The sequence below is a fragment of the Podarcis bocagei genome (assembly GCF_964188305.1).
Source record: "Podarcis bocagei genome assembly, chromosome: 4".
Classification (NCBI taxonomy): Eukaryota; Metazoa; Chordata; class Lepidosauria; order Squamata; family Lacertidae; genus Podarcis; species Podarcis bocagei.
The window spans coordinates 53,918,598-53,933,444 of record NC_138128.1 but is presented as its reverse complement, the minus strand read 5'-3'; the positions used below and the strand labels follow the sequence as shown (position 1 = coordinate 53,933,444).

The following is a 14,847-nucleotide window of genomic DNA, read 5'->3' as shown; positions in this document are numbered from 1 at the left end:
TTCCACTTCTATTAATTGTTTCAGCAATTCCTTTCCATCTTCCTCTGTTTTCTATCCTATAATTATCTTAACATATTCTTGCCTTATTTTTTCCTTTAATTTTCTGTTAATCTATTTATACTTAATTCCTTATAACATTTCTACTAAAGCCATATAACTTCATTCCAACATTCTTCTAACATTCAATAATTTTACAATATTTCTATAAATAGTCTTTAAACTTTTTCCAGTCTTCCCCCGACTCTTCTCCCTGGTCTCGGATCTTGCCAGTCATTTCCGCCAATTCCATATAGTCCATCAACTTCACCTGCCATTATCCAACACTTCAGTGCTTTCAAGAAGCAACCATTCTCTCAGCCAGCAAAAAGCAGATGGTTCACAACAAAGTTTAGGGGTCTGGCAGGGCAAGTCCACCTCCTTCTTTGGCATCCGTCAATATCTTAAATTTAACTCGAGGCTTCCTGCCCTGCCAAACAAATCTAGAGACGTCCCTCTGCCACCTCCTGAAACAATCCATCCCATCCAAAGCTTGCAATGTTTGAAACAAAAGCAACATCCCCGACAAAACAGCAACCCTCATCCCCACCACAGCAACTTGGCCCAACAATAACAACTTCAGATTTGTCCATATTTCCAAATCCCCCTTCTCTTCAATCCAACGTCCTTCACAGTTATCCTTGAATAAATTCACATTTCTGGCGGTCATACTAACCCCCAAATACCTCTCTTTCTCAACCAATGTTAGTCCTGTCTCCTCCTGAAACTCTGTCAAGCTTTCCTTTTCCTCAGGTAGGGCTCTGATCCTCAAATTCATGTGTTTCTCTTTAAGTTCAATCATAACCAATGTCAGCTTATGTTCATCAAGTTGTCCTTGTATGGATGGGGCTCTCTCTCTCTCCAGTTGTGTTGCTTTACATTCAGCAGCAAGGGTTTTCTCCTTGACTTCATCCACAGTTTGCCGTGTCAAAGTAGTTTCCTGTAACAATTTCTGGATGGTTTCTGTATTGGTATTCACCTTTTGTCCCAGATTATTTAAACTTTCTGCCATTAAGTCTATTTTAATATTTGCAGCATCCACTTTCACATTTATCACGTCTGTTTTCTTGTGAAGCTGTTCCAGCGAATCGTTTATTTTCACTAATACGACCGCTAAGGCCTCTTCTGTCGATATTCCATCTGTTTTTTCCTTTCCATTTGCCATAACACTTAAGAGATTCAAGGTCAATCCCAGAGTCTCACAATTCTTTATCTGGCAGCTGGAAATTCCCCTAGCCCAGCTCCTGTAGAGCAACCAATTTCAAAAGCTTCCACTAGGGGAAAACAGTTTCTATTTGTATTAGTCAGTACTGTCCTCTTTTAAACAATGTTCCAATAACCCAAAGTTAGTTTCAGTTTTCAGTTACTTTTAAAAAACAGCCGGAGACAGTAGAAACAATATATTCTCTTGTTTAGCTACCTGTCAATGAACGTTCTAAACGCTGTCAATGAACATTCCAAAAGACATCGATCCTGCTAGCAGCCCATTTCCAGGGTCTGAGCGGCGGTATTTTAACTCTCTTGACTCTCTCCTACAGGCATATTCAGTCCACCACTTCCCCCCCCTCTTCTCCTGTCTCCAAAGGGGGGGTTTAGTTCTTTGCCGATGGAGATTTAGTCCTTTTACAAAAGGCTTTCCAAGACTTCAGCTTGCAGGCTCACTGCTTTAGTTTATTTACAAAAGGGGAGGTGGACTTCCTGTATTGAACCTCCCCGTTTCAATGCCAAATTAAACGTTTAAAAATCCAATTCCCCCACTTCAGCCCTACTCACGGGTAATTACTTTAGAGTCAAATTGTCCACAGGAAAAGGTCAGTGCTCTCCGGCAACAGCTATGCGGCTTCACTCCGTGGAAGAAGCAGACGATTCGAAGCACCGCGCCGCTCACCCCACATCGCTCCGGATCCCCGAAACCGGGTTTCCCCGCGAGTAGGGGAGGCGCAAAAGGTGCCCGCCGAATCCACTTTCACAGGCTTCTCCCGCCTGTGATTTTTACGGGTCTCCGCCTTCGCCGTACAGACCCAAATCCCCATGGGGCAAATTCCTCCCGATCAGAGGAATTCAGCCATTACCGGAGGCACCTACCCGGAAGTCAATGCAAGTGGTTTCCACGTCACCGCTCCTAATATATACTTTAGGTGAAATTGGGTGCCCTAGCCTGACACAGTTGTTGCTCCCTTCATAAAAGTTTGAAATGTATTAGTAAGAACTGACTGACAGCTGCTGAATAGATTTAACTAATAACAAGAACAAGCAGGGACAGATGCAACAGTCATGCCTTCTGTCAAAGAGCATTAATTTCAGCCTTAGTAGCAAAGACAAGTTGCTTGTCAATTTCCATCAGAGACCCCAGACAGTACACCTACATATACTTATTCTAAGTGTTCTCTGTCATTAGGGAAAGTGAGGCATTTCATTTAGGATGCAGAGAGTGCTGGAGCTGAGGTTCACTCAATATCTTGAATGCTATGATAAATTTATATCCCTTTAGATGGAGATTACGCTAACAGCATTGTGCTGCTGCTTATCTCGAAGTATATGTCATCCATCTTGACTGATTACATGGACAGTACATTGCTGACACTTTAAGATGGTAACGTTCTGCAAGCTGACAGCAAAACGTTATCTCTCAACTTCTCCACAGTACTCCTACCTCAGTTAGAGAAAGAAAAAATCACACTGAATGCACTATGGGCAGAGTGATGAACCCTAAGGTCATTGATCTGGACAAACCTAAAGGCAGGATGGAATGCGACTGCAATAACTAGGGCTTCCCATTTCCATTCCAAGCAATCTATCAGAAGCAGTGGCTAAGACCTTTTGAATCTATTGGGGTTTACTAGCTGCAGTCCTATGTATACTTAGCTGGGAATAAGCTCCCATTAATTCAGTGTGGTTTACTTCTGAGTCGGGATATATAGGCTTGCACTGTGAGCTGTGCATTATAACCAGTCTGGTTCAGATCTTGCCTCTGCTATGACTTGCTAGATGGCTTTAGGCCAGGCAGCCTCTCAGCCTCAGATCACAATTTGGGGGTGGTAATACCAATCTGCTTTACCAGGTGTTGTGACGATTACAAGAGCCATGCTGCAGCAGCAAAAACAACAAAGCTCTGGTTTGTGGCAACAAACAGACACAGCTACATCTTTATAAGATAATGTGTATGAGCCCTTTGGACATGTTTGGGGAATTTTTTAAGCTGATGAGAATTCCCCTCCCAAAGCAAGTAACCATTTTGGTGAATCTATTTTGGGTGGCAGTCAGGGGCACAATAGGGAATGAAAGAGTGAACCCCCCCTCTCCACCAGCTGCAAGCAGGGCCATAGCTGGGGGGGGGGTGAGTTGGGCCCCCGCCAGGGGCGCAGGCAGGAGGTTGCAAAACCCACTAAAAATATGTCCATAAATATGTCTATAAATAAAAATATTGATTCTTGCCTCATAAGAAAAGGTTTTAAATAGAGGGTGAATTGAAGGGGGGCGTTGGAAGGAGAGGTGGAAAGAACAGCTAATTTGTCAGTGGCTAGGGGGCTCAGTCTGGACAGTTCTGCCATGGCTCTCACTGCAAGTCCAGTAATCATCATTCTCCCTCCAGTGGTTGTTCTTGTATTTTTGCAAATAAGCATTACAAATGCAAATCTACATTTGCCCTTAGCCAAACTTGCATTGATGCAGGGATTTTGGGTAGGGGCTTGTGAGCTTCCCCGAGGTGATAGGATGATTCTGCTGAGAACTCCTACTTGCTGCTACATTGCCTTTTGAGATTCATCCCCAACTAATGTGTTTTCTTCTTTGTTCTGGAAACCTCCAGCACAATCCTATACATGTCTCCTTAGAAGTAAGTCCAACTGAGTTCAATGTGGTTTACTCCCAGATAAGTGGGTATAGGATTGCAGCCTTAGAAAACATAAAACATATCAACTATTAGACATAAACCACAGAGTCATTTTATTTCATCAGCAAGACCGTCTTCAGTAAATGGTTCAATTATTTTTACTGAGTAGTGTTGCTCAGCGCAATCTTGAATAAAGCACTTGAATACAATTGCAACTTTTTGTTGTTGTATAGAATATAACTTCTGGTTTCAAATTCATCCTTTGCTTCTGTCAGTTTCCTAGGAGCTTTGGATGTCTGCCTTCTGTTTTATTGTTTCTTTGCCTGTTGCCTTTTACTACCGTAATGAGCTTTCATGGATAAGTGGATTCTTGAAGGGAGGGGGTTAAACAATGAAGCTTTGAATTGCTTCCATCTCTTTCAGGATAGTTTGCACCACAATTTAGTCTCAAAACTGTTGTTGGCCTACTTTTAAGAAAGCTTTTTTATATCTTAAGCCAGAGGAAGCTGCAGCATCCTTTCATGAACTTTGTTTATTATCTTTCCTATAGCGTAAGAGATGGGTGACATGCAGCCCATGGCCTCATTTCATATGGGTGGCAAGAAGGGGTGAAGGGGGGTTGAGAGAAAAGTGGACCCACCCACTGCTTGTTTTTTGACTCCAACCCTACTCACTGCTGCTCTGCAGCCCTTGACAGATTAGTCCTAAGGAGATGAAGCCCCCAACATAAAATGTTTGCCAGCTCTGCTGTAGAAGACCAAAATGGAGAAGATATTGGGGGGGGGTGCTGTTTCACTCATGTCCTGGTTATGGGTTTCCCATGGTGCCACTGTGTATAAAGGTTGCAAGATTAGATGGGCCTTTGGCCTGATCCAGCAGGCTCTTAGGTTCTTATGTGTAACTGAATTATGATATTTTTTGTTGTGTTTCTTCTCCTACACAGAATACATGTAGCAGATTTAGGGAAGTGCGACTGGTTTGGTTGCAGTGGGCACGGAGCCTTGAGGGTGCCACAACTATGATTTACAATGGTGTGTGAGAGGCAGAGGGGCATCAAATTTTGGTGTTGCACAGGATGCTACTGAAATTTGAGACCGCAAGATCTGCTACTGCAAGAGCCACTACAGCCAATGTGGTGCCCTCCTGATGCTGTTGGACCAAATGGCCCAGCATCCCTGGCCATTGGCTGCGCTGGATGGGGCGGATTGTAGTTGGAGTCCGACAACCTCTGGGGTGCACCATGTTGACTGCCCCTGGAATACTGAGTTCTATGGCTCTCTGCCAAAGACCCATGGTGGGGTGTGTGTGTTTAATTTTGCTTGCCATTTTGGCCTTCTTTGAAAGGAAAGGTGGGATAAATATGGGCAAAGAAAGAAATTGTCCTTTGTGAAATTAGTTACTCGCAGTGGCCAGGAAGCAAATGTCTTCATCCTAAAGAAAGAGTATGATGAACACCAAAGGCCCATCCATTTCAGAATCTCTTCTCTATCAGATGGAAATTAGCAAAGCATGAATATACACCAGCCAACATCTAAGATGAAGCTGTGGTGTTATATCTCTCAGAAAGGGGAATGGCACCTTGATTCTACCTTTCTCTTCCTTTTCTTGCAAAATCTTAAACAGCCTGTCTTAAAATGATTTTAAAATAAAACATCATATAAAAATGCAAACCTGCAAATATACTATTTTTTGTTGCCAACACATTATAGATCAGAGTTAGAATCATAGACTTGGAAGGGACCACGAGGGTCATCTAGTTCAACCCCCTGCAATGCAGGAATCTTTTGCTCAACATGGGACTCAAACCCATGATCCTGAGATTAAGAGTCTCATGCTCTACCAATTGAGCTATCCCAGCTGACCTCCTCCCATCCCTTAAAAAACAGGACATAGCACGGGGTGGTTTTAGACCCAGATGCCCAAGTATCATCAGTAGCCTGAAGCACCTTTTACCAGCAGAGACTAGTACATCAGCTACAGCCTTTCCTTAACAGAAATAACTTGGATATAATGATGATGGATATTCTAGTAACATCTAAAATTGACTGGTGTAACATAGTGCTGCCTTTGAAGATGGTTTGGAAATATCAGTTGGTTCAGAATATGGCTGGTTCAGAGTATCCTGGTCTTGTTTCTCGTACCAGATGGAGGATACTATATTTGGGATTTGGTGTTTACATAGCAGTTCAAGCCACTAGATGGTGTAGAAGGACTCCTTTCTCTTTGACAGAGAACCATGCTTGTTGAAATATTTCTGATTTCAGATGTTGCATTTAGCTAAATAAATGCAGTTGTTATCCCTGTGTTGTGCACTGTCCATATACCAACCCTCAAGGTTGTGCTGCTGTTGTGGGCATACCGTATTTTCTCAGCATTGTTGTTGTTTAGTCGTTTTGGACTCTTCATGACCCCATGGACCAGAGCATGCCAGGCACTCCTGTCTTCCATTGCCTCCTACAGTTTGGTCAAACTCACGTTGGTAGCTTTGAGAACACTGTCCAACCATCTCATTCTCTGTTGTCCCCTTCTCCTTGTGCCCTCCATCTTTCCCAACATCAGGGTCTTTTCCAGGGAGTCTTCTCTTCTCATGAGGTGACCAAAGTATTGGAGCCTCAGCTTCAGGATCTGTCCTTCCAGTGAGCACTCAGGGCTGATTTCCTTAAGAATGGATAGGTTTGATCTTCTTGCAGTCCATGGGACTCTCAAGAAGCTCCTCCAGCACCATAATTCAAAAGCATCAATTCTTCAGTGATCAGCTTTCTTTATGGTCCAGCTCTCACTTCCATACATCACTACTGGGAAAACCATAGTTTTAACTATATGGACCTCTGTCGGCAAGGTGATGTCTCTGCTTTTTAAGCTGCTGTCTAAGTTTGTCATTGCTTTTCTCCCAAGAAGCAGGTGTCTTTTAATTTCGTGACTGCTGTCACCATCTGCAGTGATCATGGAACCCAAGAAAGTAAAACCTCTCACTGCCTCCATTTCTCAGCATTAGGCAAGCTATATTTTGTAGTTGTATTTTTAAGTGCATCCACAGAGTCTGTTTTTTTTTTTTTTTTTTTTTTTTTTTTTAGAAAACACTTACAGGATTTTCATTGGCACCTATAAGATATCACTTGTGATGTCAAGGGTGACAAGTGAAATAATCCAATAATGAAAAAGTGAACCGCCAAAGTAGACAATGGCCCCCAATACATTCCCAGAAGCTTGAACCACCTGTGAGTTTAACTCATCATCACAATCAACATCATTTTTCAAGGCTGGGTACTCCTCCACTGTACCAGTCTTGCTGGGAAATAGTTAGCTTGTTGGGGTTATTTTTAAGTGAATACCAGTAAAGCTACCCCTGCAAACTCTCAGGTGTCCTGACCTTACCAAGAGGATCCTCTTGGTAGTTCCACCGCACTCAGAAGTTCAGGGTGGTGGTGGACTGAAAGAGGGCATTCTCTGTGGCAGCTACTAGGTTGTAGAATTTCCTCCCCACAGAAGTGAATCTGGCAGCTTCATTATATAGTTTGCATCATATGCTGAAAACATACCTCTTGACCTTGGACATCTGACATTTACCGGTAAGTTAGTTTTAAACTGTTTTTAATACTGAATCTCCAAATTGTTCTGACCTGAGCCCTGATGGTGAAAGGCACACAATAAATTGAATAGCAATCATAATAATGCTGCTGCTGCTGTTGTTTTAGTGCTCTGAAAGACGCACACTTTCTTTTCAGGCACAATAATGAGCATATAACATCAAATAACATCATATAACACCCCACGCTTCCATTCTTTGAAATGGGATATTATGCATTTTTAAAATGAGGACTTGTTGTTAAAAGACTGTAACGGAATAGAGGAACACAATCATTGATGGCTTGGCTGATCCCTCACAAGAATCAGCCAAAATATGAAATACGGTACTAATCTATGATACTGTAGATGCATTTTGTTCATTGTCTAAGCCAGTCTTCCCGAACGTGGGGCTCTCCCAGTATTTTGGACTACAACTCCCATAAGCTATGTTGAGTTGCAGCTGGGGGAAGGCTGATCTGAACTGATACTGAACTGAAACAGTATTACTTATCTAAAGATGGATGCACACTCTGACTTGTCTTTGAATCCTGTGTTTATGGAAGGCAATCAAAGCAGCAACATAACATATCTAGGTGGAATATGTTTGCTTCAGCCACGTTTCCCCTCTTTGAAGCTGAAGAATTACACAAAACGAACACAGGGATGACAGATGTGCATGCTTAGGACCTGTGTCACATGTTAGGGCACACAAGTGGGAGGTCAGGTCCCAATGCCTTACCAGTTAGGATTCGTGGTTATGAGTGTCTCTGTACTCCAACTCAGTTTAAGTCAAGGGATATTATTTAGACATTGACACAGAACAGGTCTGGAAGCATATGAGGGCAATCATAACTTTTTTGCCTTTCTTTGCTAGCCAAAGTAAACTTTTCCGACATTTTCTTCATTTGCAAAGATTTGTTTAGATGATTGATGTTCTTAATCTTTTTTTGAAATCAAATCTACTGAGTTTCATTTATGAGCATTTTTCTTTACTCAGAATATCCGGTGTATTGCTAATAATCCCATGTATCCTTAGCAATTTGGAAATGTTCTGTTCCCTAGCATTCTAATTAAAAATGACATAAGATCCATCTTTTCTTTCCTCATTATTTCAAGAATTACTCATCTTTGATTTAAGAATCATAGACGTTCATACACACACTTTGTGCAAGAATAGATTAAATGAGCCCCAGACTGTTCTATGCGTAAGACAATGGTGACTAATTTGAACATTTTCATATACAATATGTCACCATAAACTAAACTCACCCTGCATAAATGTTTCTTTTAACCATAACTGTATTTTATTCCAGTGCTGCTGAGTGATTTGTTCAGACCGTACTGATTTATATTGATCACAATTTTATATGAGAAGGCTTTATTCCACTTTGTTGTTACACTGATTTTAAACCTTCTATTCATTTTTGTTGGTATAATGCCACTTGTTCTTTTAAACTGAAACACATGCAAAATGAACACACTGTAGGAGTGTGTTCTCCTACACAGAACTGTAGGAGTTGTGAAAACCACATTTGGTTGGATAGCGTTTACTAGTAGAAAATGGGTAGTCTACTGCAAAGTCACTATTGGAAGTCCATTGTTGAGAAAATGAACAATGAAATTCCCTACCACACTTATTGCATGCCCAGGCCCAGTAAGTACATAGTGAAGTCTGCAGGTGCCAAGTAAATACTAGGACACATGGGTTGGATTCAAATTAGAAACAACTCTATTGATTACAGACAAAAAGGTTCGGCTTAGACATTGGGCATGTATCCAGTGATCAACCAGCCCACCTTCTGGTCGATGAATATGGATATAGGGGTTCCCCTGCCGTATGAACTGCATCCGGTGAACCCAATTGGTCGGGGGGGGGCTTTGGCCTACTAGCCCCTGAGTTGGGTGTCTGGACATGAAACACTGCCCTCCAAGATCCCATGTCCCTAAGGTTGTGATGATTGCTATGAGGAAGGCAAAACCTGCAGACCCAGCCTGAACATTTTGCAGGGAAAATTACTCTCTGGCCCTGAAAACAGCAACTTATCAATATCCATAGCAAGGTCTGAAAATCAGGCTGTCACCCTTATGACAGCCATGAAACCATAGCAAAATAGGGAGGGTGGAACAGACAGCCACGTGGGAACTTCAGTGCCAAGTACAGCAGAGCCCACATTCTGTTCCCTTTGAGCTGACCTGGATGGGTGAAGTCTTACCCCAGGTCTGCTCCAGTGGCCCTGCCCACTAGGAACCCAGGTTGGTGCTGATTGGCCCCCAATGTCTTGCAGGATCTCCCTGACCCCAACGTGGCCACACAGGGTGGGAAACCAGTCTGCCTGTCAGGCCAAAGCTAGGAGCTAGCTCTCACACACACCCTGTTATAACACTGAGCCTACAATGCCGCTTCTGGTAAGAAGGCAGGTGGGCAGGACAAATCAGCCTGAGTCATGTGGCTATGCTTCACATTGATTGCAAATGGCATGGAGAGGTACCCATCTGCAAAGTATACTGCTAGGGTATCATCGGAGGTTCTTACATTCTTATCACACTGTATGACACTCATATCTTTCATCCTATAAAGGATGAAGCAGGGGTGATTATAGAGCTTAGAAATGAAATGATTAATCTGACTTAGGAAGTATCTCAGAACTTGAAATTTCTAATTGTTACTGGGACTGGTATAATTTACTGTGGGTAGAACGGTGGACAGTGTTTAGTAGCTCTGGCCTGCTTTTTATACCCGGGGAGTGGACCTGAGTGGAGACTGTAACACTCAGGTCCTCTGCTTAAGCCCTGCCCCCCAGGCAGCCATGGATTGGCTGAATTTGAACTGAGGTCCTGGCAGTGCCCAGAATACTTTGCGGTGGCCGCAAAGGAGCGGCAATGATTGTGAAAACATGACGAGGCTCAGTGGACATGGGGTGGCACTGTGGCAGGCCACAACCACCACTCACCACTGAATTGGGTAAGCAGCCATTCCCTTTTTTATTTTAAACAGCACGTGAAGTTCAATTCTGTGGATCCTGTGGTATCCCACTATCTGTAATCTGTTTATAAATGAATGTCCACAGGCTCATTATTCCATATACAGTATTGTAATATAGATCTGGAATACAAAGTTTACTCTAAAATCAAGAGTTGTACTTGTATTCTTACTTTAATGAGGTGCTCTGCCAAAGAAGATTCAGACGTGCAGCTACAAAGGAAAATGTGTTCTGCATAACTTCCCATATTGACCTTTTTGGCTCCTCTCAACATTTTGCAGTAAAAAAAAAACCCATGTTGATACCAGAGTTGGATCACTGGTATGTTTTTATATACAACTTGTTCTTCCCACCCATTTGCTCATAAACAAACTCAGCTCCAGGCCAAGTCTGCATCTGCCAGTCCTATCTGTATGCTACTGTTGTATATTTCCTCATGCTCCCTCAAACACATCACACAAGTGCCTCTTTACACTGTAGAAAAATGAAATAATGTTCCTTAGTTGTCTCTTCTATTCCCAGTGTGATTTGTAGCTGGTGAAGAAGGCAGAGAAGGTAGAATATAGTACAATGAAAACTAAACTGAAACCTAAACTGTTAGATGCCAGACTTCCCATTGTGACCTGAGCACTCCATTACGTAGCCCACAATTACCAGGGCGAATTCCTCCCTCCCCACATTTTAAAAACCATAATCATATGTCAACTCATGAAAATATGTCTAGAGCGTGAAAATCTAAACCGGTGAGAAAAACTGAGGTACCAATCACATGCACAGGTGAAGAACTTGTGTGAAATAATTTTTATATCACAGAATAGTAGGCACTTAAGTGAAGCAATCAGTTTAAAAATAATGATTAAGTCAGATTAATAGACAATATTCATATATGACATGTTAGATCTAAAATGACCTTTAGAGAAAGTTAGACTGTTCTACCTGAGCAAGACAATAAGAAATAACAAGCATCCAAACCTCTACTGAAACTTATTAAAAAGGGATCAAAGGCTGAAATAAATCTACATTAAACACTAAAAGAGAATGTGGCTAAATATTCATAGAAAATCTCCTTCTGGTAGCACTGACTCAGAGGGATCACCATTGTTTCCTTTTCCTGGTTTAAAAGGGGTCAGGGAAGCACACAAGGAACCTAATTGCACAGACAAGCACAGAATTGAGATAATAGTGACAAGGTCCACGTTATGTTGAATTGTGTGCTTCTGCCAGAGCTAGTGAAGATAGAATGCAGGCAGGCTTTTAATGTTGAATATGGGAATGGGAACACTGCCAAAAAAAAATCTCTCAGCAAAAAGAAAATGATTTGTTTACAGTTGCTAGACACCCTTGCTAATGAACAGACGAAAGAAAAGATACAATATGTGTTGCGAAAAACAGGTTCCATGTTTTACTAGCAGGAAATGCAGAGGATGATAAATTTAACAACAAAGGCTTACAAAAGCAGCATTTACTCAAATGCTACAAAGACTTGTTTCTCTGACATTTGAATCAATCCACCATATGTTATTTATTTGACTGGAGATTTTTTTTTGTATAACAGTTTCTGCAACAATAAAAAAAGAGACAGTGGTAAATAGCTAATTGTTCCGAGCATTATCTGCTCTTTACTGTAAAAGGTAAAATTTTTAAAACATTCTTTGGTATTTGCTCATACAAATCTATATCCATGCAAAATCTGTGGAGAGGCAAAGTGAATTGTGAGACAGAGGAAGGCCCCCACTCCGGAACTAGAGAGTGATTATTTTGGGATGAAGGAGAGAACAAAAGAATAAGTTTTGGTTCTCTGTTTCTAGAAATGGGGAAGGATTAGGTTCACTCCACGATTTGGAAAGCTTCTCCCTAGTCTGCATCTGACGATCTGGCTCGGATCAGAACGTAGACATGTGGCTTAGATCACACATCTACAAACCTTTTGAACAGCATGGTTTGATTCAACATATATTTCTTTGTACAAGGTGATCTGAGGGGCTTCCTGGTTCATTCGTTCTTTTAAATGGCTTGCAGCTGCTAGAAAGCACAAGGATTGCTGCACTTGTTGAAAATGTTTTAAGTAAAAAGCCCCTGGAAGCAGCAGTACATTATGATGTTCCAACTGTTCCTGGGTAATTGTATGGAGAAAAAGACCACTAACCCGAGGCACTTATAGGGACATTCTACATGGGGGCAGTCATCTTTTCCTCCATACAATTACCCAGGAAGCAGGATTTGTACGCAGCTACAAACAGTTTAAAAGAAAGAACCAGGGGAACCCTTGCCCCACATAAGTACTGTACTTACAAAACAATTTCCATCAGTTGAAAGCATGGGATTATTTAAAAGGGTTTCCCCTAAACACTTGCATGGATTTGGGACAAGTGGACTATTCAAATGCATAGACTGGATTGTGACTTTTTCGTCTATCTCAATACAAACGCTTCAGGTTACAAACTCCGCTAACCCAGAAATAACTTAAGAACTTTGCTTCAGGATGAGAACAGAAATCGCATGGCGGCAGCGGGAGGCCCCACTAGCTAAAGTGGTACCTCAGCTTAAGAAAAGTTTCAGGTTAAGAACGGACCTCCAGAATGAATTAAATTCTTAACCTGAGGTACCACTGTACTGCAAGACCCAGATCCCTCCCATTTTATATAACTACAGCCTCCTATTGTCCCAACAGCAGCTGTTAGGTTTAGGTTCAGCAATAGCACATGAAGGCAAGTTCAGTTCTTTCTCTGTTTCAATTCCAGGGATCACCATGGATGAGTAGGCAGGACTCACCCAGAAGCAACTGTCAGCAAAGAAGGGAAATATGCATGTGACAGAAATGGTTGGAGCTGTTCTGCAGAGGAGGCAGCATTTTATCTCAAATCCCTAATACTTTCCACTAAGGTAGGGAATCATTATCTACCAGTTCTCACAAGCAGTGCCTCTCTTGAAACAAATAAAGTCATGGAAGTCATGGGAAATAAAGGGAGTGGCATGGTTATAATGGGAACTAAATTTCTTCTTACTAGTAAATCACAATCTGAAAGGCAAAGAACTTCCACCTGTCTGCTAGTATATTGTTTATTCAGAAGTGTTGTATGTGCAGAAAAATAGAATCTCCCCAACTAAAATGATCAAACATGATAAATGTTAAGTTTAAAGGGCATACCATCTGCAGAAATTCAATTTCCGTTTGAAGAGCCTCACAGGCATTTTCCATTTCATCTTCTCTGTAACTCTCCAATTTCTTTTTAAGCCTGTGCCAACATTTAAAAACAAAACACCTGATATGGTGAGGCTGTCAGCTGAATGTTTCTCTTCTTCACAGCAGTCCTAGTTCTTAATTCAACCTTGATCATCCTAGCTGTCTCCCATTAAAAGTCCTGTAAGCTCCACAACAATGTGTGGATCACATGTCACTATCCAGTTATAAATCAGAGAGACTAAAGTTTGCTAGATTGCTTGATGTGATTTAAACTGCATTACCCAAGACTGTATAAATCACTGCACAGTACTGGCAATTGTTTAGTGATGTGAAGAAATTAGACAATCTCCAGGAAGAATATATATCTCCAGAATAAGTGCTGTAAGACAAGCTTAAGTTAAAAGACTGTATTTTTTTTCCTATGTGGGTTGTGTGCATATTATAACCTATGACGAAATTATATCCTATTCATTCAAAAACTTCATGATTTGAATCTTTGATCCTTGCCTTTTATAAGTTCTTATAAATCTTGTTCCCAGAGTTGGTGATGTTGTCTGCCTATTGCTTACCTTCTCCAAGGGTTTCAATAATCTCTTTCCCACTGCCAAAAGATCAGGTCATTCTTTAACATTTCGTGGAGCATATTTTAAGTCAGGAGTAGCCAATATGGTGCCCTCCAGACACTGTTGTGTTACAAGTCCCATCAGCCTCAGCCAGCAGAGCCAGTAGCAAGGAATGATGGAAGCTGTAGTCCAAAACATCTGAACACCATCATGTTGGTCACCATGTGTTAAATAATGGATTGCTGGTGGTGCACCTCTCCTCCAATTTACTTTAATGAAATCTATGACATGCATTCAAGGTTCTCAACTGCTGAAAAGGGAAAAAGACATCTAGTGTCTAATATTATAGTTACATGGATCTTCTGTACCGTCTGGATCATGACACTATCAAATCTCATTGCTTCTCATAAATTACTATGCTTTTGTGTTATTTTACAGCATAATTTTTTTAGAATCTCATGAAAAGATACTGTGTAGCAACATGCATCGCCTCATGACACAGAAAATGTATTCCAGATGCTCAAAGATTTCTTGCTGCAAATGTGTCAGCACCACAATGCACAAAGGTTATGTCCCACTGTTGTCCCATTTTCCAGAAAAGGGAGAAAAATGCAGGCAAAATATGAGGAGCTGACCAATATCTTCCATACCAGGAGACAGACCAATGTCATTTTAACGTTGATT

General features: G+C 41.5%; 2 protein-coding genes across 4 annotated transcripts in view; one reads left to right on the top strand and one right to left on the bottom strand.

Annotated features, from left to right (window-relative positions):
- Window positions 1-14,847, top strand: part of LOC308586439 (uncharacterized protein) — a 123,404-nt gene that overhangs the window by 51,875 nt on the left and 56,682 nt on the right. Inside the window, exon 4 of the mRNA XM_081193114.1 lies at window positions 13,158-13,299. The gene's annotated coding sequence lies outside the window, so the exon portion shown is untranslated. The remainder of the gene's footprint in view (window positions 1-13,157; window positions 13,300-14,847) is intronic.
- Window positions 11,249-14,847, bottom strand: part of CCDC172 (coiled-coil domain containing 172) — a 32,717-nt gene continuing 29,118 nt past the window's right edge. For 2 of the 3 annotated variants that reach the window (XM_081193081.1, XM_081193083.1), the window contains exons 7-8: window positions 13,565-13,652; window positions 11,249-11,974 (exon numbers count right to left, since the gene is read on the bottom strand). In XM_081193081.1, the coding sequence (XP_081049207.1) occupies window positions 11,939-11,974; window positions 13,565-13,652 (124 nt within the window). In that variant the 3' untranslated portion in view covers window positions 11,249-11,938. The remainder of the gene's footprint in view (window positions 11,975-13,564; window positions 13,653-14,847) is intronic. The other variant, XM_081193082.1, reaches the window with a different exon arrangement.